Genomic DNA, 21,568 nt, shown 5'->3' on the forward strand with positions numbered 1-21,568 from the left:
GCCTGCCAGCCCCTCGGCGCCCGGCGGCGGCGGCGGCGGCGGCGGCGACGGCCGCAGGAGGCGCCGTTTCCCTGCCAGGTGCGCGCTTCGCTCCCGGAGCCGCGGAACTCGGCGGCCGCCATGGCGTCCAACATGGACCGGGAGATGATCCTGGCGGATTTTCAGGTGAAGTATCTGGCCCTGTTCCTCTTCCACCTCCAACTTCGTGGGTTCCTGGTGCCAGAAGGGTTGCCTCTTCTCAGGGTTTGTTTGAGCACTGCAGTGGTGTGTGGTTTGGGCTTTTGTATGGTACGTGGCGCGCGCGCGTGTGGGGTGTGTGTGTGGGGGGGGGGGGGGACCACCCGGGAACGTGTCGGGGGTGGGGGGAGGTGAACCATCCGGGAACGTGCAATTCATATGCTGGGTTGGGTGTTATATACGGATTTGTAGGGTGAGGGGTGTTAATAATAGTTTAGAGTATGTGTGTGGACTGTGCGTAATGTTTTCTGTATTATGTAGAGAACAGGTAGAATTTGGGAGTATTCACTGTGGGGCTTTTAAGTATGGGGTATTTTGGGTCAGGAGTTTTGGGTTGTTACTTGAGAGCGTGCTGTACGGAGTGTGGGCGTGGAGAGCGTGGTGGTGTGGGTGTGGTGTATTGAGGAGAGTAAGAAAAAGGAGGAGGGGGTGGTGGTGAAGGTAATGGTGAGGGTATGGTCTTTTTCAAGGAGAAATAAACATTTGAGACTTTGATGCCATGTTGGAATCTTTGGAGGGTATGAAGATAAGGAGGAGGCAAATAGCATATACCATAGTATCTTTGCAGTGAATTCATAAGCTTAATAAATTACCAATTCATATTTGCGGATTCCCCTCTCCTCCAGATTTGAATTGTTTGGTTGGTGTCTTAATTCCAGGAATAATTTAAAGGATAAGCAAAGGTTATTCCTTTACTTAGCCCAACTGTAGTTACACTAATATATAAGTATCTTAGGGAGGCCCTTTGAAAGTAGAGTTGTACCTCATGAAAGTCTTGGATTTAGAGCTAATATCCTGTGAACGCCATCTTTGCCTTTTGATGTATGATGAAAAAATTATTGTAGTGAGATATTTTTAACCAATCATTTTGGGATTAATTTAGAAACTACTGTTATGTATAGACTTTTCATTCTATAATACTGTCATCGCACACCATGGTTTAACACTAGCACAGCAGGTGGCATTTTTTTCTTAATGAGATTTTGTTGGGTTTCTCTTCTCCCTCTTTCTCTGATTTTTTAAAATTTCCTTATTTTTACAACTTAATATTGTGATAGTCATTTCCAGAGTTTGTTCTTTATCTTACCCGGTTACCAGATTTATTGGGAATATGGATGTATCTGTATTTGATTATACTGTAACTTCCAAACTCAGACAGAAAGAAGTGTTCTGAAAATAAAAGTTGACCACAAGATTTTGGTGTTTTGTATGATTAGCATGGCCTAGGATTTTTTTTTTTTTTCCTAAGTCTTTTATTTTCTTCTTTTTTTCATTCTCTAGTCTTTTATCTAATGTGGAATATGGTTGTATGAAAAAGGACTCTATTTCTAGGAGTAGTTTATCCTGTTATAAAATTGTTATGTTCTGGGGTGCCTTGGTGGCCCAGTGGATTAGGCATCCGACTCAGGTCACGATCTTATGCTTCATAAGATCAACCCCCCTGTGGCCTCTGTGTTGACAGCTTGGAGCCTGCTTGGGATTCTCTGTCTCCCTCTCTCTCTGCCCCTCTGCTGGCTCTCCTCGTCCCCTCTCCCTGCCCCTGCCCCCTGCCTCAGAATAAATAAATAAACATTAAAAAAATAAAATTGGCATATTCTGGTAAGAATGGATTTAGACAATTTAGTGTACCTCATTAAAAGCTTTAAGGTAAGTGTAGCTTTGTTGAGATTTCACCAAACTTTTTATACTTCCTGTGACAACTTGTAGCTGCTTGTTCTCTCATTATTTATGACAGTTATTGTGCTTACTATGAACCTTATATTGGCCCAAAATAGGAAATTTAGGATTCTTGTACTCAGAGTAAGATTTTCTGACAAGCATTTGGGGTTTAATTTTGATCACATTAGTATATTCTACTAAGTTTTTCTCTTCAAACCAGTGGCACTGATGTGAACAGTTGTTTACAAAATGGGAAAAAGCTATGGCATTCTCATGTTTGCCAAATGATGAAGGTTTCTTTTATGTTGTCAAGTAGGTAGGAACATTATTGGTAGAATAAAAAATTACTTAGAAACTATATATATATTGAGCACATTAGCCTTTTGTGTTTTTAGGAACCTCATATTCTTCTCACAAATGATGATTCCAGATCAGTTTGCTCTTGTGGACTTAGCTTTAAGATCAATTATTCTTCCTTTTTTTTTATATTACATAAACTTTTCATAGGATTAACTTTAAAAAATTAGCATTGATCCAGTTATCAGAAACTGGGTAATTTTAAAGATTGCAGTTCAAGTCTTGGAGTGTAGACATTTGGAAGATGCTGGATTCTTCTGTAACTGTGCAAATCAATTTCTCCACCCAAAAGTGAACATATGACCATGAAATTAATAGTAACTTAGCTCAGTGCTGCCTTTGTAGAAAGGGACATGATTTTTTAAAAAAATGTTTGTTTATTTAGAGAGCAGCACATGTACCTGAGTGTCTGGGACATGAGAGAGAGGGAGAGAAAGAATGTCAAGCAGTCTCTAACGCTGTCAGCGCAGAGCCTAACATGGCTCGATCCTAGAACCATTAGCTCCAAAATCAAGAGTCGGGCACTTAATGGACTGAGCCACCCAGGTGCCCCTCAGGTGTACTCCTTAATCCCCATTACCTATTTAACCCATCCTCCTTACTGGCAACCATCAGCCTGTTTTCTATAGTTCAATGTCTTCTAATTGGTTTGCCCCCCTTTTTCTCCTTTTTTGAGAAAGGTACAGGATTTTCATTTACTTTTTAACATTTATTTTATTTTAGAGAGAGCAGGGGAGAGGGGCGGAGAGAGAGAGAGAGAGAGAGAGAGAGAGAGAGAGAGAATCTCAAGTAGGGGGAGGTTTGATCCCATGACCGTGGGATCATGATCTCAGCTGAGACCAAGAGTTGGATGCTCAACCAACTGAGCCACCCAGGTACCCCTCAATTAAAAATTTTTAAAAATTGTGGTGAAATACACATAACATAAAATTTGCCATCTTAATTTGCCACTTTAAGTGTCCAGTTCAGTGGCATCAAATATATTCACATTGTTGTGCAACCATCACCACCATCCATCTCCAGAAATCTTTTTATCTTGCAAAACTGTGACATTAACCATTAAACAGTAACTTCCCATTTTTTTTGAACTCCATCCCCTGGCAACCACCATTCTATTTTCTGTCTATGAATGTGAGTTTTCTAGGTACCTAATAAGTGGAATCTTGCACTATTTATCCTTTTGCAGCTGGCTTATTTTACTTAGCATGAGGTTTCCAATATTCATCCAGTTAGTAGTGTCAGAATTCCCTTCATTTTTAAAAAGGCTGACTACTGTTCCACTGTATGTATATACAATAGTCCTCCATCATCTGTGGTTTTGCTTTCCATGGTTTCACTTACCCTTGGTCAGCTGTTGTCTGGAAGTAGATGATCCTCCTGATGTGTAATCAGAAGGTCAGTAGTAGCCTAATACTACACACAATGCCTGGGTCATTTACCTCACTTTATCTCATCATGTAGGCATTTTTTCATATCACATCATCAAGAAGGGTGAGTACAGTAAGATTTTGAGAGACCACATTCAGATAACTTTCATTACAGTATACAGTATTGCTAAGATTATTCTGTTACAGTTATTAATCTCTTACTATGCTGAATTTATAAATTAAACTTTCTCATAGGTATGTATGTATAGGAAAAAACATATAGGGTTTAGTACTGTCTTTGGTTTCATGCATCCATTGGGAGTCCTTGGGACATAACCCTTGTGGATTATGGGGGACTGCTGAACCATATTTTGTTTACCCATTTATTTGTCAATGGACACTTTTTCCCCCATGTTTTGACTATTGTGAATCATTAGTGCTGTTGTGAACATGGGTGTACAATTATTTGTTTGACTCCTTCCTTTCGATTCCTATAGGTATATATCCAGAAGTAGAATTACTGGATCATATGGCATTTCTATTTCTAATTTTTTTTGAGGAACTGCCATACTGTTATCCATAGTGGCTCACCACCAAAAGCTTGAATGGAGAGAATGGCAGTATCATGTTTAATGAATTATTTGTAAATTCAACTCTGGGCAAGTGAGTTTAGAATTTGGAATAGTCCAAAAAAAAAAAAAATCAATTTTAAATGTAAATAGTGTTAGCATGGTATGATACTGGTAAAGGAATGAATAGAGTAGTACACCTACAGTTTTGGCTGGCTAGAGCTAGGAGGAGATGTAGAGGAATTTCCTGGGTTTAAAAACAGGCAGGCATTAATAAATGAGGACAGTTTTCTTTTTTTCCTTAATGTCTTTTTTATAACAAAGAGATGCATTCAGGTGAAAATTCCAGATCTTGTTCTTTTTGTAATTGTAGAATTCTTTGCCTTTTTTTTTTTTTTTAAAGGTTGAGGTGTAGAGCAAATATCATTTGCTCAAACAAACTTTTGAGATATATTTGGTTTACTTGCAGATGTGAAAAGAGCTATCCAAATAGAATTGCTGTTGCTATCAAATAATTTTAGTAATGTTAGTTATGTTTTATTTTAGGTCTATCTGAACAAAAAAAATTTTCCCTTTCCCGCTTAACCTTTTAATTAATGCAATGCTAATTTCTTTTTCCTCTAAGATACATTTTTATAACAATTTTTGGGGGGGGGAACAAAACGGGTGCTATAGCTACTTAGGTTAGTGTCACATGTTGATTTCATATATTTTTCTACTTATATTTTTCTGTTACTGTCTAATATAGAGATGTAGATTATAGCTTCACTCAAGTCAAGGAAAAAAAAGGAACAACTTTCATAATAGTAATATATTTTTTTAAGGAAACAAATCTTATCAGGATGCCTGGGTGGCTTAGTCCATTAAGTGTCTGATTCTTGATTTCTGCTCAGGTCATGATCTCACAGTTTGTGAGATTGGGTCCCACATGGGGCTCTGCACTGATAGCATAGAGCCTGCTTGGGATTCTCCTCCCTTCCCCCCCTCCCTCCACTTATGCATGCTGATGCTCCCTCTCAAAATAAATAAACATAAAAAAGAAAGCAAAACCTTATCTGCCATGCTAAGAAAATATGTTTTCTGAACCTAGTTCCAGTGGTCACAGAGTGAGTCTGTTTCTTCTCTAATTTGGCTTTGATTTTGATGTTACTTTCAGTTGTTTCCTGGATGACATAGTTGTGCTTTTATTTTCCTCTCTGGTCTTTCAAACTAGTGAAACCTTTGCTGCCTAAATTGCTTTATGCATTTTCATACTGGACTGTCACTATGGACTTTTAAATTTTTATTTGTCAGCTTCTCTTGGTAGCATGAACTCTTCCATGACACTATCAGTAAGTCACTTGAAATTAGTTTCTGCCCCTTCATAACGCTTTTTCCTTTTAAATGAAGCTGTGAATCTTCTACAAAAGGAGATGCCAGACTGTGCAAGTAGAAATGGTATTAATCCACATGGATAGGTGTCCTTTGTGATGTTGTGGATTAGGGACCAAACTATGTATCGGTGGAACATTATATGTATTTCCTGGGAGGTTGCCTTAGGCAGGAGATTGAGTACTGTGGCAGAAAGTAGTCTTGTTATTGTCCTTTCTTTTCTCCACTATCCTCTTTATTCATTAGAGAGACAAAGCATGTTGTGTTTGTGTTTGGATTGTTGGTCATTGGGAAAATAAGGTTTTGGCATGTAGAATAAAGTTTAGTAGTTAAGAGCATGGACTCTGAGGTCAGATTGTTTGGATTTAAATCACAGCTCTGCAACTCACTTATCTTGTGATCTTTGACTAATCACTTCACACTTCTGCCTCAGTTTCCTCATATGAAAACTGAGTTAATGCTTGTAAAGTGATTAGAATAGATGTCTAGTGTAGAAAGAGTTCATTAAGTTTTAGTTGTTACTTTCATTTTATTTTTAAATTTTTATTTATTTATTTTGAGAGAGAAGAAAGAGCATGCATGGGGGAGGAGCAGAGAGAGGGGAGAGAGAATCTCAGGCAGGCTCCACGGGCATTGAGTCCAAAGCAGGGCTTGATCTCACAACTGTGAGATCGCGACCTGAGCTGAAATCAAGAGTCGGATGCTTAACTGACTGAGACACCCAAGTGCCTTGTTATTTTCATTTTTGACAATTTTAAAGTATATGCTTGTTCTCTGAAGGAGACTTCAGAGATCATCTATTTCCAGCTTCTCATTTTTCCTTTTGTGGAAATTGAGATCAGAAAAAGGAAGTGACTTGTCCAAGTTCATGGGTTGGTTTGAAATAAAGATTTTGTCCAGGTGCACATTAGAGTGTTTATTTTCTAGCTTAATGTGTCACATGGCTTGGAGTTCTAGAGGAAAACAAGACCCACCATTCAGAAATTTCTCCAAATGATAAAATTTACATACAAAATGAATTAATAGTATCTGGCATATAATAGACATGCCAGAAGGGCGGAAGTGAGGGTGGGTCTGGCACTTTGGTTGTTCCTAGACTAGCACTCATTCCAGTCTAGTGCCATACCTCTAAGTTTACAGGTGGTCAGAAGGCATGGAATAAAAAGCCTTTAGATTTGTTGAGCGGGGTTGGGTTGATGCCTGTTGTTTTCCAGACTGGGTTTATGAACTTTGTAGATCAGCGGTCAGGAAACTATAGCCTGTAAGTTGGCTGCCTGTTTTTATACATAAAGATTTATTGGAATACAGCCATAGCTATTCACTTATTGTTTGTGACTGCTTTCTTGCTGCAGTGACAGAGGTGACTAGTTGAGTCAGACATTATGGCCCACAGGCCTAAAATATTTACTATTCGGACCTTTAAGATAAAGTTATTTCACTCCCCTCCTCCCACCATGAAACCAATACTATTCTTGCCAGGTTTTAGTAACTGCAAAGTGCTAGAATATTTGAATGCTTCACAAACAGCATTATATGGTTATATACCTCTGTAGGAAGCATTTGTTAGAACATTGCACTTAGGCAGACTAGAGCTCTAGTTTATTGCTGTTTATTTTGTTGTTGTTGTCATTTGTTGTTGTTTGGGCTCTGATTCTCTGAGCAAGTCATTTATCCTTTCTCGGTTTGAGTTACTCAGTCTATGAAATGAAGATTTGTCTAGAGCAATATCTACCTGAAAACAGGACTGGACTAGATTAGGTATTCATATAGAGTCAGGACAATCAGTTGCCAGCAGCTGGGGTTGAAGACATTCAGTTATAATTTAGGTAATTGATCTGGATTAGGGATCAGCAAACTACATCCTGAGTGCCAAACTACCACCTGATTTTGTCAATAAAGTTTTATTGAAAGGCTGTCATGCATATCTGTGTACATATTGTCTCTGGCCACTTTTGCCCTCAATAGCAAAGTTGAGTAGTTGATTGCTTGGCCTGCAAAGCCTAAAATATTAACCCTGCCCCTTACAGGAAATTTTGCTGATCCTTATCTAGATTAGTGGTGTTCAGTTGTGGATAATTTCCCCACAGGGGACACTAGGCTATGTCTAGAGACATTTCTGATTGTCACATCTAGGGGGTGCTCCTGGCATTTAGTGGGTAGAGGCCAGGAATGCTGCTAAACATTCTGCACAAGACATCCCTTCACAATGAAGAATTATCCACCTTAAAATGTCTTTAGTGCTGAAAAACCCTCATCTAAATCATTGATTCTCAGACTTTGAATTTGCATAAGAATAACCTGGAAGGCTTGTTAAACCTTAGGTTGTTGGATCCCACCCCAGGTTTCTGATTGAGTGCATTCTAGGTAGGGCTTGAAAATTTGTGTTTCAGTCAGGTTCCCAGGTTACGTTGATGATCCAAGATCTACACTTGGGAACAACTGATCTAGATGACTTTAGAAGTTACATCCATTCTTGGGACTTTTTTGATTTTGTTGTCTTAAGTACTGTTGCATTTTTATGGCATAGGAAAATTGAGTATTTTATATATATTTGATGCTCACAGTAGAATGTGTTTTATGGCTTCATATCCTCCCCACCCACGACCCACAAGTGAGCTCTACATCCACTGTGGGGATGATCTCATGACCCTGAGATTAAGAGTTGCATGCTCCACCAACTGAACCAGGTGCCCCAAGGCTCTGTGCCTTTATACCCTTATTTTTTGTGGCCCTTTGGAAAACTTCTATTTATCTCTTAAAACCTATTGGCTGCCTTGTGCTTATAACATCAGTACCCTCTGCCCAGTTTTAGGGTTAATCATTTTGTCTTACATATGTTGTATATCTTTTGTATGTTTCTCTTCTTTTGAGTCTTATGCCAGATTGTTGGTAATCACTTGTTTTTTTCTGCGACTGTCAGCTCTTTGAACAACCGCCTTGGTCTTAACCGTCTTTTCCTACAATATCTATAAGAGGGACTCAGTGAATATATTTTGAAGGAATATTATGAATGTTAGCTGTTATGGTACAAATAGAGTAGAATTGTAAGTTTGTATGTATAGTTGACCCTTGAACAATGCAGGGGTTTGGGGCACCAACCTGCCATGCAGTTGAAAATCCACGTGTAATTTTGACTCCCCCCAAATTTAATTGCTAATAGCCTTTAAACTGGAAGCCTTATTGATAATATAAACGGTTAACACATTTTATATGTTCTATGTATTATATGTTGTATTTTTACGATAAAGCAAGCTAGAGAAGATGTTATTAGGAAACTCATAAGGAAGAGAAAATACACAGTACTGTACTGGATTGAAAAAAAAAATCCTGGTATAAGTGGACCCATATAGTTAAAACACGTGGTTTTCAAGGGTCAGCTGTATTTTTAAGTATCTACCATTTATTGACATGATTTTGAATAATAAAATTTGTCATTGAGAGAATGAAAATCAGCCTATTTTATCGAATTGAGGATTATAACTTTAAAGTGACCCATTTATAGAGAAATACAAAGCACCTCCCTTCTGGTGCTTTCTCCTTTTTATAGAGGGCTCAGTAAGGTAATGTGGCAAAATAGAGGGCTTGAGGTCAATAACTTCTGGAAATTTGAATGCTGTTATTGAATTATGTGTCAGTCACTCTTTTTTTTTTTTTTTTTTTAAAGATTTTTTTTTTTTTTTTCTTTTTAAGTAATTCCTATACCCAGTGTGGGGCTTGAACTCATGGCCTGGAGATCAAGAGTTGCATGCTCCACCGACTGAGCCAGCCAGGTGCCCCAATCACTCTTCTTCATTATGGTTTCACTTTCAAACTGTTTTTTAAGGCAGAGATTTAAATTTCAAATCAAAATTGTTGACCCCTTTAAATCATTAGTCATTGGCTTTAAGGTGAGTTTGAGATAATTTCAAGAAGCAGTTTGATGACATTAACAGAATAATTGTACCTGTCTTATTTGTGGTTATAGAGGAATAATTGAGGTAGGAAGGATGAGATGTCAAGTTGTGGTAAAGAAAAGCAGAAATTTTTTTTCAGGTTTTGTGCACCTTAATGGTTTTAGAGTTAGGTTTCAGCCACCTGTTTTTTTTCCGTCTATAGTTACCCTGGTTCCCTGGACTCTTTAATGATTGAGCTGTAGTAGTAGTATAATGTTAATGAGAGGAAAGCTTTGTTTCTTGTGCCCTTCTGGCTCCCTGCCTTCTTTCTCCCAAGGGAAAAGTAGTGGTTGAACTTATGTTTTTTTAAATTTTTTATTAGTTTTTAAAAATTTTAAATGTTTATTTATTTTTGAGAGAGCATGAATGGGGGAGGGGCAGAGAGAGAGGGAGACACAGAATCCAAAGCAGGTTCCAGGCTCTGAGCTGTCAGCACAGACCCCAATGAGGGGCTTGAACTCAGCAACTGTGAGATCATGACTTGAGTTGAAGTCAGATGCTTAGCCAGCTGAGCCATCCACCCAGGTGCCCTGAACTTGTGTTTTTAAATATAATTTTAGGAGGAGGCCTGACTGGATTGGTCAGTAGAGCATGTGACTCTTGACCTCAGGAGTTTGAGCCCCATGTTGGGTGTGGAGCATACTTAAAAAAATTATTTTTAATTTAGTTTATTTTATTATAAATTTGTAATTTACATATATATACACATACATATATATGTACACATACATATATACGTATATATACACACATATGTATATAGATAAAATCTTAGTTATATTCTTTGGCATGTAATAAAAGTGAGGTGGAGACACAATTGAACATTCTTATTTTAGGTTTAATGGGGGAGGAATAAGAACATTAGTATCTAGCTGTTTGTTGCTTTGTATGTATCAGATACTGTGCTAGGCTCTTAATAGCTAAACTCTATGGTGGCCTTTTTGGGATCCACTGATACAATTCTCCATGATTTCTGTATGTCTTGTGATCAGAGACATTGACTGCTTTTGTTTCTGCTCTTTTCAAGGATGTTTGTATAGTGAGCTACCTTGGAAGATAGAGATAGTGTCTCCCTCTGGAGTAAAGGGTAGGCATGTATACCCTTTGCATTTTGAAAGGTTTGGGTTGTCTAGGCTCTGAGTTCCTCCTCTAGTGCAATCTGTTGCGTGTGCAGGTATGACTTGGCCTACTTTGTGTTGCACTGTGGGAAATGGGCCTGGGACTGCCTAAGAAAATGGTGATATTCTGGCTATGAATATTGTCATGAGTCATAAAGTTCATTGTCTCCAACCCAGGAGTCTAGGTCTTCTGCCCGCATCAATGAAATTGTCAGGCTAACTTGTTAGCTTGCAAGTAGGGTAAAAAATACCAGATCTTTCACTGTTCTGACAGTTTTGGCAACAAGGATGGTATATCGACAGACACATGGCTTTCTGGAAGAGGAAGGGTGAGGGCCTCATGGGCTGGTTAACAGAATTTGAGAGAAGTCTATGGGAATTGGTGTTGAACATGTTGTCCAAATTGTTAAGTGGTTCTCTACTTTATTGCCTGTTAATGAGGAAGAATTAGGGAGGTGGTTGCAGGCTGAGCACCAGGAAGTAGGATCAAAGACAGCTGTCTGAACATTCTGGTTGTTGCTAACTCTTAACCACCCTCAGGTATCTTCTTTGGTGGAGGGAATTTTTTTCACTAGTCTATTAGATTCAGAGTCAGACTCCCCCCACTCCCCACAATGTAACCACTAGTACTAAGATTTGTCCTGGCTGGGCAGAAGTTTCTGTCTCCTTTTAGACAACATTTATAGACCTGTGTACACCTACACTTGAATGTGAAAGGAGACAAATTTGCAACTTCTATGGGCACAAAGCAAAGTTGTTAGAATTTTCACTGGTTTGTTTGAGAGATGAGAGGATGGGGGTGCATAATGTCTTATGGCTCAGCCTTTCCTTTGGAGGAATCTTTATTCCCCACTTCACTGTCTAAGGCAAAGCCACCGCCTCAGTGGGGTCCTCAATTCATAGAGGTTTCCTTAAACCTAGGCCTAGTTTACCAGTGGTTCAGCCAAGCTGAAACTCGTTGTGTCTGCTTGTTTCCTGGGGCTGTTCAGCCTCTGTACCAGCTATGCAGATTGATAGTGGATGTGATTGTTCAGTGGATAGAGCTCAAGGCTGTTCTTTTTTTTAATTTTAATTTTTTAATTTTAGAGAGCGTGAGTTGGGGAGAGGGACACACACACACACACACACACACACACAGAGAGAGAGAGAGAGAGAGAGAGAGAGAGAGAGAGAGAGAAAATCTTAAGCAGGCTGCATGCTCAGTGTGGAGTCTGATGCGGGGATCATAACCTGAGCGAAACCAAGATGCTCAACTGATTGAGCCACCCAGGTGCCCCAAGGCTGTTTTTATAGCTCTGGCCAGTACTTTCCTTCATGAAACTTGTATTTCTCCTGCCCCTTTGGCCTATTGCCAATGGTCTAGCTATTTGGTCTGCCACTTGGAAACTATAGACTGGCAGATTAAAGACAGCTCTCTTTGAAGCTGTGAACTATGGAAACAAATTATAGCTGCTGATCAAACTGTCTGGATCACTCATGTAGATGCCCACAATAAGGGCCTGTTCTCTAATGAAGCCCACTGGAATCAAGCTTCTGATTGAGACTGCACTGCCCAGAGCCATCATTGTTGTCTGGATCCACCCATCATATTAGATGTGATAACGCATCAGCTATCATAAACTGGGTGTAGACTTAAGGACTGTGTATTTCTGATGCAGAGAGTAGCATTGCATACTATACTTGTGACTTCTGCCAAAAATTGACCTACTTGTCACATAATAAAAGAAGCCACATTTCATGGAATGTGGCTCCTGCTTGTTTTTGGCAGATTTAATACATTGGAACTTTGACCTCCCACTCAGAAGTATCAGTGCTGCTTCACTGCTGTTGATACTTTTTCTGGTTATGGTGTTGTTGTTCTAGTCCAGTTGGCTGACTGGCCACACAATTTTGGCTTGTGAAACTAATCTGTGTTATGCTTTTGGGCTTTCTGGGCCATTTGCAGTTGACAGTGGTGTACTTTTTATCTCAGAAGCCCCTCAACAGTGAGCTTGATAGTCAAGATATTTGAGGGACCTTTCATGCTCCCTACCATCCACAGGCATCTGGTATGTGGATAAATGTTGAAGACTGAAACATCTTTTTACTTACTAAGTCAGTTAGGCCAGTGAATACAGCTATGCCCAGAAAGGGATCATCTCAACTTGGGTCACTTCATGGGTAATGATCGGGGTGGAAGGGGTGAGAGGTTATATAGTCCTGTTTTGAAAATTCACATTCTATCCTATTTCTGGGCAAGGAGCTTCTTTTTTTCTCCTAGCTGCAGTGCAGTGCCAGCTTGTCGGTATACCTTTTATATGGCAGCTTGCCAAAAGGTGGTGTCCTGAGGGATTCAAACTTAATTCTTGTTCACCACCTGGATTTTCATGTTGGGTTGACATGGAACCCATGCAACCCATGCTGGTTGACATGGTCCTAGATCATAAGGATAATGACTACTGGTTGAGTACACTGCTTGTTGAGTTCCCCTACAGTGGTCCATGTGGGTCAGTAGAGACCGTAAATGGGTTTCTGTAGGTTTAATAAAAATTCCCTTGACTGTTTCATACCTGACATTTCTAGGGGGAAGGCCTGAGTATGAGTAGGAGATGATTGGAAAAAAGATGAAATTATAGCTACTGGAGTGGAACATACTGATTTTGTGGCAGTGGAGGGAAAACAACAATCTTGACACCCAGGGAAGGAACACCTTAGACTCCAGAAGCTTTGGGGAAGGGAGACACCTTCAGAACCACACTTAAAGCTTTCCTTATGAAGGAAAATGTCCTGGTGCAGCTCTTCCAAACTTTTGCAGGCACATTAAATTTAATTGACTGCTGAGTGTGCCATCCTCCATTAGATTGCTCAGCTCTGATCACCATTTGATGGCCATTCTCTTTAATCTTACTGAAAAATCTATTGGAAAAAGCAAGGGTTGCCCCAGCTCCTATACCTTCCATGCACAACACCTGTCGGTACCACCTCATGTCTACCCACTCCCATTCCATAGCCTTCTCTCAGAGATTCTATGGGGCAGATTACTGGTGGCCTGGATAATTGGGACAGTTTGGATTGACTGCTCTCATTCAGTCCTTTCAAAAACAAGGACTAGACTCAGTTGTTCAAACTGAATTTGGGAACTCTAGGCCTGACACCTGGCTGGGAGGCCATGTTGGGACACAGGTTGACTGTGTCTCTCAGACTAATGTAGGTCCCATTTGGAAGGACCCAATAATTGTAAACAACCCACGTTTTCTAGGTATACTATATCTGCCCTCAGGATCTTATTTCTTGTGTGGAAGCCAGGCATTAACATACCTCCCTCTTGCACCTTTGAGTGTTTAACAGAATACCACCAGTAGATCTTATAGCCTTCAGTTAACTATGGAGATCTCTCTAAAATGACACTATCCTTATTTTCTTGGGGAAGCTTCCCAGAGTCATAACCAATTTGTTATTTATGCACATCCTGTAGACAGTTATCTCTATGAGGGAATTTATTTAATTAGAATTGGTGGTTCAGAATTTGTTCCTGACTTTTTAGCTGACATAATCAGTGACATACCCTGGCCCTGGAAAGCATTCAGATTAGCCTCAACTCACCAGCATTGTTATGGATGATAAAATTGCCCTAGACTTCTTCCTTGTAGGCTGAAACAGAGTCTGTATAATTGTTAATACATTCTCTTGTTCCTGGATTAATGCCTTGGGCCAAGTGGAAAAGTTCATACAGAACTTTGGGGACAGAACTGCCAGACTTTCTGAGGTAGACTCTGATGTTTTATGGGATTTCTTCAACTTATTCTCAGAGTCCTTATTTAGGACTCGGAGAAACATGGTTGAAATCAATTCTGAAGGTTAATCTTACCCTGCTGCCTGTTGATAGCTACTTTAATTAAATGCTGTATGAAACAGATTGAATGGATTTAGTCCCAGCCCTTTGTCAGTCAGAATAATCAGAGTAGCTGTTAGAATCATATACTCATGAGAAACTTTGTCAGCAGCCAAGATAGTTAGAAGTGAGAGAGACAAGTCTCTGTGCCTCATATTTCGGCACGTCTTATGAATAGAGACAGATTGTTCCAAACTGTCTTTTCAGGGGTATTGTATTGTGACCAGCTTAGATAATGTCTCCTTCTGGACCAAAGGGCAGGTTTGCTTACAGCTTGGGAGATAAAGATACCTTCTCCCTCCAAAGCAAAGGTGTCCATGCTCTCTGTCTATTATAAAAGATTCCCTAAGCTCAGGGTTCCTCTCCTCTACTGCATGTGCAGTTGTCACCTGGCCCACTCTGTATCACCATGTGAGAAATGGGACTTGGGAACCCATGTAAGAAAATGCTGATACTCTGGCTACTGTTATTATTGTGAGTAATAAAGTACTTTATTCTTGATCTAGGAGTCTTGTGTCTTCCTCTAGCGTCTTTGAAATTGTAACATGCTAAATTGTTGGTTTGCAAGTGAGTAAAATATTAGATCCTTCACAGTTATTACCACCCTGTAAACTAGGCAGTCCTTCATTGTACAGATTGATTTTTAGAGATGGTGATTATAATAACTACTACTAATGTTTACTCAGCATTACTTTGGCCGATGTGATAAGTGTTTTATCTGCATTATCCAATCTAATTGGTATATACCTTTCAATTTGTGATAGCCGTCATTACTATTCCCATTTTAAAGATGAGAAAGTGGAGGCGTAAGGAGGTTAAGTAATTATCTAATGACAGGTAGTCATAACAAGGCTGTGTTTGGGACTCAGGTTTGTTCTACTCCAAAGTCAAGTCTGTGATTTGTATATGCACATTTCTCAAATGGGTATGCTAGGAAGTACTCAAAGCTACAGAATAAATATCAATGTCTTCTTGTAGGACCAATTTACTAGAATAATTTATAAATATGTGTTTTTTAAAATTAAAAACAGTTACTATGAAGTAAATATGAAATTTACTATGAAGTAAATATGAAATTTGCACGAATTTTAAATTGAAAATGAAATTTCAAAGAAATTGTAAGGATGTGACTTGTTTTTCTTTGGGTTGTCTCCTCCTCTCCCGTGTTTCCTTTCCTCTATCATTGTGACTACAACAGTGGAAAAAATTAGTAAGTGCTGCACTTTACAAGCTTGCCTTTAAAAAAAAACAAACAAAGCTGCATCCAGTTATTTTTTTTTTCAACGTTTTTTTTTTAATTTATTTTTGGGACAGAGAGAGACAGAGCATGAACGGGGGAGGGGCAGAGAGAGAGGGAGACACAGAATCGGAAACAGGCTCCAGGCTCGGAGCCATCAGCCCAGAGCCTGACGCGGGGCTCGAACTCACGGACCGCGAGATCGTGACCTGGCTGAAGTCGGACGCTTAACCGACTGCGCCACCCAGGTGCCCCTGCATCCAGTTATTTTTTGATTCCTTCATCCTTTTGTAGCTTTGTGAAACACAAAAAGAAAATAAAGTTTTTCTGTTGTCCCTGGATTTACTGAGACTAATAGAGTGATCAAAAGATAAAAAACTGGATTTAATTTAATTGACTTCTATTTTGAAGCTGTATGTGGCAGTAGTTGCTATTAGGATTATTTAGGTACTATTAGGATTGCTGTTAGGTTGCTGCTATGATTACTTTAGCAAGAGATTATCCTTTTTCTGCTTTTTTTCTTTTTTTTTCTTGTAAACTTCACTTTTACATTTACCAGTGTCTGTATTGTGTTGGTATGTGTCTGTATTTGTGCTGTCTATATATAAAATGCATAGTATACATAATAAAAATGTAAAAATATATTTTGGCTTCACTTTTCTGGGAGTACTATCAGTTATGGGTATTTCCTAAGGTTCCAGTAGTGGGACTTGAAACAAAGATAATGATGTTGAGGCAAAAATAATAGAATTGATTCCAGCCAGGGCAGGCTGGCTCCAGGTTGAAACACAAGAACTTTGTTTTATCTTTTTATTTTATTATTTTTTATTTTAAATTCCAGTATACATAATCAAGAACTTTGTTTTATACTACATTTTTGTTGACTAACTTGGACTTCAATAAACAAACAAAAAATAAAGTACATTGTATTTTAGAAGAGGAAAGCATTATTTAGTGATTACTTTGGAATAAAGTAGTAAATATTCTGCCAAAACGGAGTGGAACAGAGAAATACTGCCTAGGTTATTAGTCTTTCCACTTACGCATGCATGAAGAGTATGTAAAGTTACAATGTGGATTATGCCAAAGTGAAGTATGTTCTTATTGTTAAGATTACAGATTTTAAAAAAAATTTATTTTTGAGAGAGAGAGAGAGAAAGAACAAGTGGGGGAGGGGCAGAGAGACAGGGAAACAGAATCTGAAAGCAGGCCCCAGGCTCTGAGCTGTCAGCACAGAGCCCATTGCGGGGCTCGAACCCACGAACTGTGAGATCGTAACTTGAGCCAAGTCAGATGCTTAGAAGTTGGATGCTTAACTGACTGAGCCACCCAGGTGCCCCAAGATTAGAGATTTTCTTATATCATAAATCCTAACGAATAATCTGGGAGTAATTTAATATGCCAAGATAAAAATATTGATATACCAGGAAACAGCCACATGGTTTCATGCATGCGAGTGGGAGAGAGACAGAAGGAGACAGAGGATCCAAAGTGGGCGAGTTCATGACCTAAGCCAAAGTTGGACGCTTAACCGACTGAGCCACTCAAGTGCCCCTCTCTGTTGGCTTTTTAACTATGATTCTTCTATTTATTAGTGGTTGTTCTACAAATTATAATATGCATCTATAACTTCTTAGTCTACCTTGAGTTAATATTATTACTACCTTCTATATAAGAACCTTATAAGAAAGTCCATTTACTTATTTTCTTTCACTACTGTTGTCATATATTTTACTTCTACATGAAATATAAAACTCCACAGTATATTTTTTTGCTAGTAGAATATTCTTTAAGAAATAATAAAAAGGCGGGGCACCTGGGTGGCTCAGTTCGTTGAGTGTTCGACTTCAGCTTGGGTCATGATCCTGCTGCTCGTGGGTTTGAGCCCCTCATCGGACTCTGTGCTGACAGCTCACAGCTCAGAGCCTGGAGCGTGCTTCAGATTCTGTCTCTGTCTCTCTGACCCTCCCCCACTCAAGCTCTGTCTGTCTCCTTCTCTCTCTCTCTCTCTCTCTCTCTCTCTCAAATATAAATGAGTACATTAAAAATTAATAAAAAGGCAAGCATAGTTGTTTATGTTTACTCACATATATATTCCATATGCAGTGCTCTTCACTTCTTCCATAGATCCATATTTCCGTCTGGTGTCACTTTTCTTCAGCCTAAAGAACTGCCATTAGCATTTCTTATAATGTGCAGGTCTGTTGGCAACAAACTCTGTCATGTTTTCTTTTCTGAAAATGTCTTCATTCTCACTTTTGAAGGATAATTTTGCTACGTATAAAATTCTAGTTTGATAATTTTTCTTTCAGCACTGAAAGATATTATTCCGTTGTCCCCTGTATTTATTCCATTTTTTTCTAATGGGAAGTTAATTACCATTCTTGTCATTGTTCTCTTCATGGGATGTGTTTTAAGACTTTTCTTTTTATCTTTGGTTTTCAGCAATGTGACTACTAGGGTGTGCCTTTGTATGGCTTCCTTAGTATTAATCCTCTTTGGTGTCCCACAGAGCTTCTTGAATCTGTAAATTTATGTCTCATGCCTGCTAAGGTACTGAAAAATCTTGCCAATGATATCCACACAAACAACAGGACATCTTTGGGGACATTTTTTGTTTAATAGAAGGAATGCTAGGAGCACTTCAAAAGAGGAAAAAAGATAGAAACATTAAGACAATTACCACTATTACCTTGCCATCAATTCATGCCAAATTTTAAAACAAATCCTGAAGAGTTGCTGCTGCCTTATAAATCCTTAGAAAGGAGCGTATGGTCATTATAATAAATGATGCCCAAAGATTTTTTTTAATAATTTGACATACATGTCAGTAATTTAAAATATATCCCTAAATCTGGATTTCAATAAGGCAACTGACAAAACTTTTTTTTATTTATTCTTAAAGATAACATACAGAAATAAAGATGAATGCTACTAGTCATATAGTATCTTGCAGCATGAATGCCCTCATCTAATTTCAATTTAATTTGCTTCAGTTCAATAAACACTGGTAACCTGATATTTGGCAGGCAGTTAGATACTAGCAATACAGAGATGAATATGACATAATTCCAAGCCTTGGGACACTCAGGGTTAATGGAATGATGTTCCTTTACATATGCAAATGATACAAAGCTAAAACAACTAGTATTCTGATGACAAAATCAGGATCCAAAAACTCAGTCATATCCTTTTCATGTTCATCTTATTTCAGTAGCTTACTATTCAGTGAGAACACACTATGTGCCAGAATGTGTGCTAGGCACTAGGAATACTAAAATGAATAAGATCTAGTTCCTGGCTGTAAGGAACTCACACATTACTAAGGAAGACAAGTAAATATTTACATAGTAAGGTGATAGCTGCAATAACAGATGCATGCATAAGAATGAAAAATATAGAGGGAATAGGTACTGTTAGAGAAGCCTTCACAGGAAATAATGCCTATGCAGAACTAAAAGAGGTAAATAGAAGACTGGGAGGTAGGCATTGGGAGAACTGCAAAGGCAAAGAGACATGAAATAAATTCAAGAAAATTACAAGCATCAAAGTGTCACTACAGAACAAGGCAATGGGAAAAGTATAGTCTACAAAAGGACAAAAAACAAAGAGCTTTGTTAGCATGCCAATGAACTTGACCTTCATCCTATATAAGCAAATGACTATGGAGTTCAAGAGAAGTTAGGAGTGAGGCTTGAGAAATGCAAATGATTAAATTTAGGATGAGGGAGATATGTCTTACCTATTCATGTAGCATTTTAAGTTTCTAGCCATTAAAAATGTATCAAAGCTGTAAGGTAGGTGACTGCAGTAATAGTAATGTAATATACAAATTAAGGGAGAGGCCATTCTGCTCTACTCCTACTCCTTTTTGGAATATTGTATTCACCCCCAAGCTTCTTCATTGAAGTGTGCCATTAATAAATAAAAACATCCAGAGGAAAGCAAGCAAGTGATAAAGAATAGTGGAAAGAACTAGAAAATTAGGACCCAGATAGTAGGAGTTAATGATAACATAGTTGTCTTTATGTGACAGGAAAAGAAATTTTGTACAGGTCTAGAGTAAATAAATAAGCTATAAAGAGATAAACTTTTATTAGCTATTTTAACTGACTTAAGAAGTAGCAATCACTAATATAATTACCTAGTATAATGCCAATTACCTAGTATAATGCCTGGCACAGAGCAGGTATTCAGTAAATTTTTGTCAAGTGAGTGAAAATATGAATCAAAGAAAAAAAGAAAACATGAATCAAGACAGTGTCAGGTAATACATATTTCTCTTTCTAACATCCTCACATCACAATACATGTGGAATCATTCAAGTATGTGTTGAACAAATGAATGTCTGGTATACCCTCAGTAACATACTTACAGATTTACAGCACTAAGAATTAAAGATGCTGTTCATTTATCAAGCACTATCACTAATACCACCCAAATTCATGATATTCCCATCTCTTTTATCTTAATCTGACTACAACAGCAACCGGAAGAGAGGTATTTCTGAGTAAATGCCTTGTCGAACAAATCCAGAGCATCCTATTTGGGATTACTAAAGCAATGATAGAAAACCAATCAAGATCCATGACTACAATTTCAGACTTGCCCCATGGGTAACATGCAGCATCTGCAACTGTGAGATGTGTCCTAGCCAGCAGGGAATTCCTTGCAGCTATCTTCATGAAGGTCTCCCAAAAACTCAGGAGGAATGCATGTAGAACTGAGTCCCAGGGCCAACTATGTATGTCACTATTGCCCTTTCATCAAAGGATGACTCTGTATCCATGTCAACATACTTTCAGAATCCATCCCCTGGAAATGCCAAGGCTCTGCTATAATCTCTCTCTCTCTCTCTCTCTCTCTCTCTCTCTCTCTCTCTCACACACACACACACACACACACACACACACACACACAGTACCTGAGGGCCGCCTAGGTGGCTCAGTTGATTGAGTGACTGACTTCGGCTTGGGTCGTGATCTCACGGTTCTGTTGGTTTGAGTCCTGCATCGGGCTTGCTGCTGTCAGCATGCTCTATCTATCTCAAAAATAAACATTAAAAAAAAAGCACCAATAGAGGAGATAAAATAAAATACTAAAAAGTAGGTTCAACCTTAAAGAATGTAGGTAAATACAATTGGGACAGATGACAAAAAAAATGGTAGACAAACTCGTCATATTAATGATTACGTTAAATGTAAACAGACAAAGCAGTAATCAGAAGGTAGAGACCGTTACTACCAAAGGTTCCGGAACTCACCCCACCTCACCCACTGATACTTTCAAGAGAGTGGCATGAACTCAGCTGCCACTTTCTAGAAGCCAGCCTGTACTCTCTTTACCTGCCTCCCTTACCCCTTTCACCCTCCCTCCCATTTGTAATTAAAATTGTTTAAGGAAAGGCAAAAAAAAAAAAAAAAAAAAAAAAAGTGGAGACAGATTGGCTAAGAAAGAAAAACTGATCTATATTGTTTACAAGAGGGGCATTTGAAGCATAAAGATCCAGTTAGGTTGGAAATGTTAAGGTGAGAAAACCTATACCATGTAGGTACTAATCATAACAAAGCTATTGTGATTAACAACATCAGGCCAAGTAAACTTTAAGGAGTATTACTAGAAATAAAGAAGTTCTGGCTTACTAGTTTTCTACTTTCTAATCCTGGGTAAATCATGTGGCCTTGTTCTGTTTTCTCATCTATAAATTGCAGTTAATATTTGAACTCTTATGTTAGTTATTTTACCTGTGTAATTATCAATCCTTGTAATAGCCTTGTAAGATGATTACTATTCTTCCTAAAGTTGCAGGGCTAATAGTTGGCAAAGCTCAGATTTGAAGCCAGTTCAGCT

At 38.6% G+C, this 21,568-nt stretch overlaps 1 protein-coding gene across 1 annotated transcript in view; it reads left to right on the top strand.

The window, feature by feature from the left end:
• Positions 1–76: 76 nt before the first annotated feature.
• Positions 77–21,568, top strand: part of FAF1 (Fas associated factor 1) — a 527,970-nt gene continuing 506,478 nt past the window's right edge. The window contains exon 1 of the mRNA XM_049618584.1: positions 77–165. Within this exon, the coding sequence (XP_049474541.1) occupies positions 121–165 (45 nt within the window). The 5' untranslated portion in view covers positions 77–120. The remainder of the gene's footprint in view (positions 166–21,568) is intronic.

This window comes from Panthera uncia, assembly GCF_023721935.1.
Source record: "Panthera uncia isolate 11264 chromosome C1 unlocalized genomic scaffold, Puncia_PCG_1.0 HiC_scaffold_4, whole genome shotgun sequence".
NCBI lineage: Eukaryota > Metazoa > Chordata > Mammalia > Carnivora > Felidae > Panthera > Panthera uncia.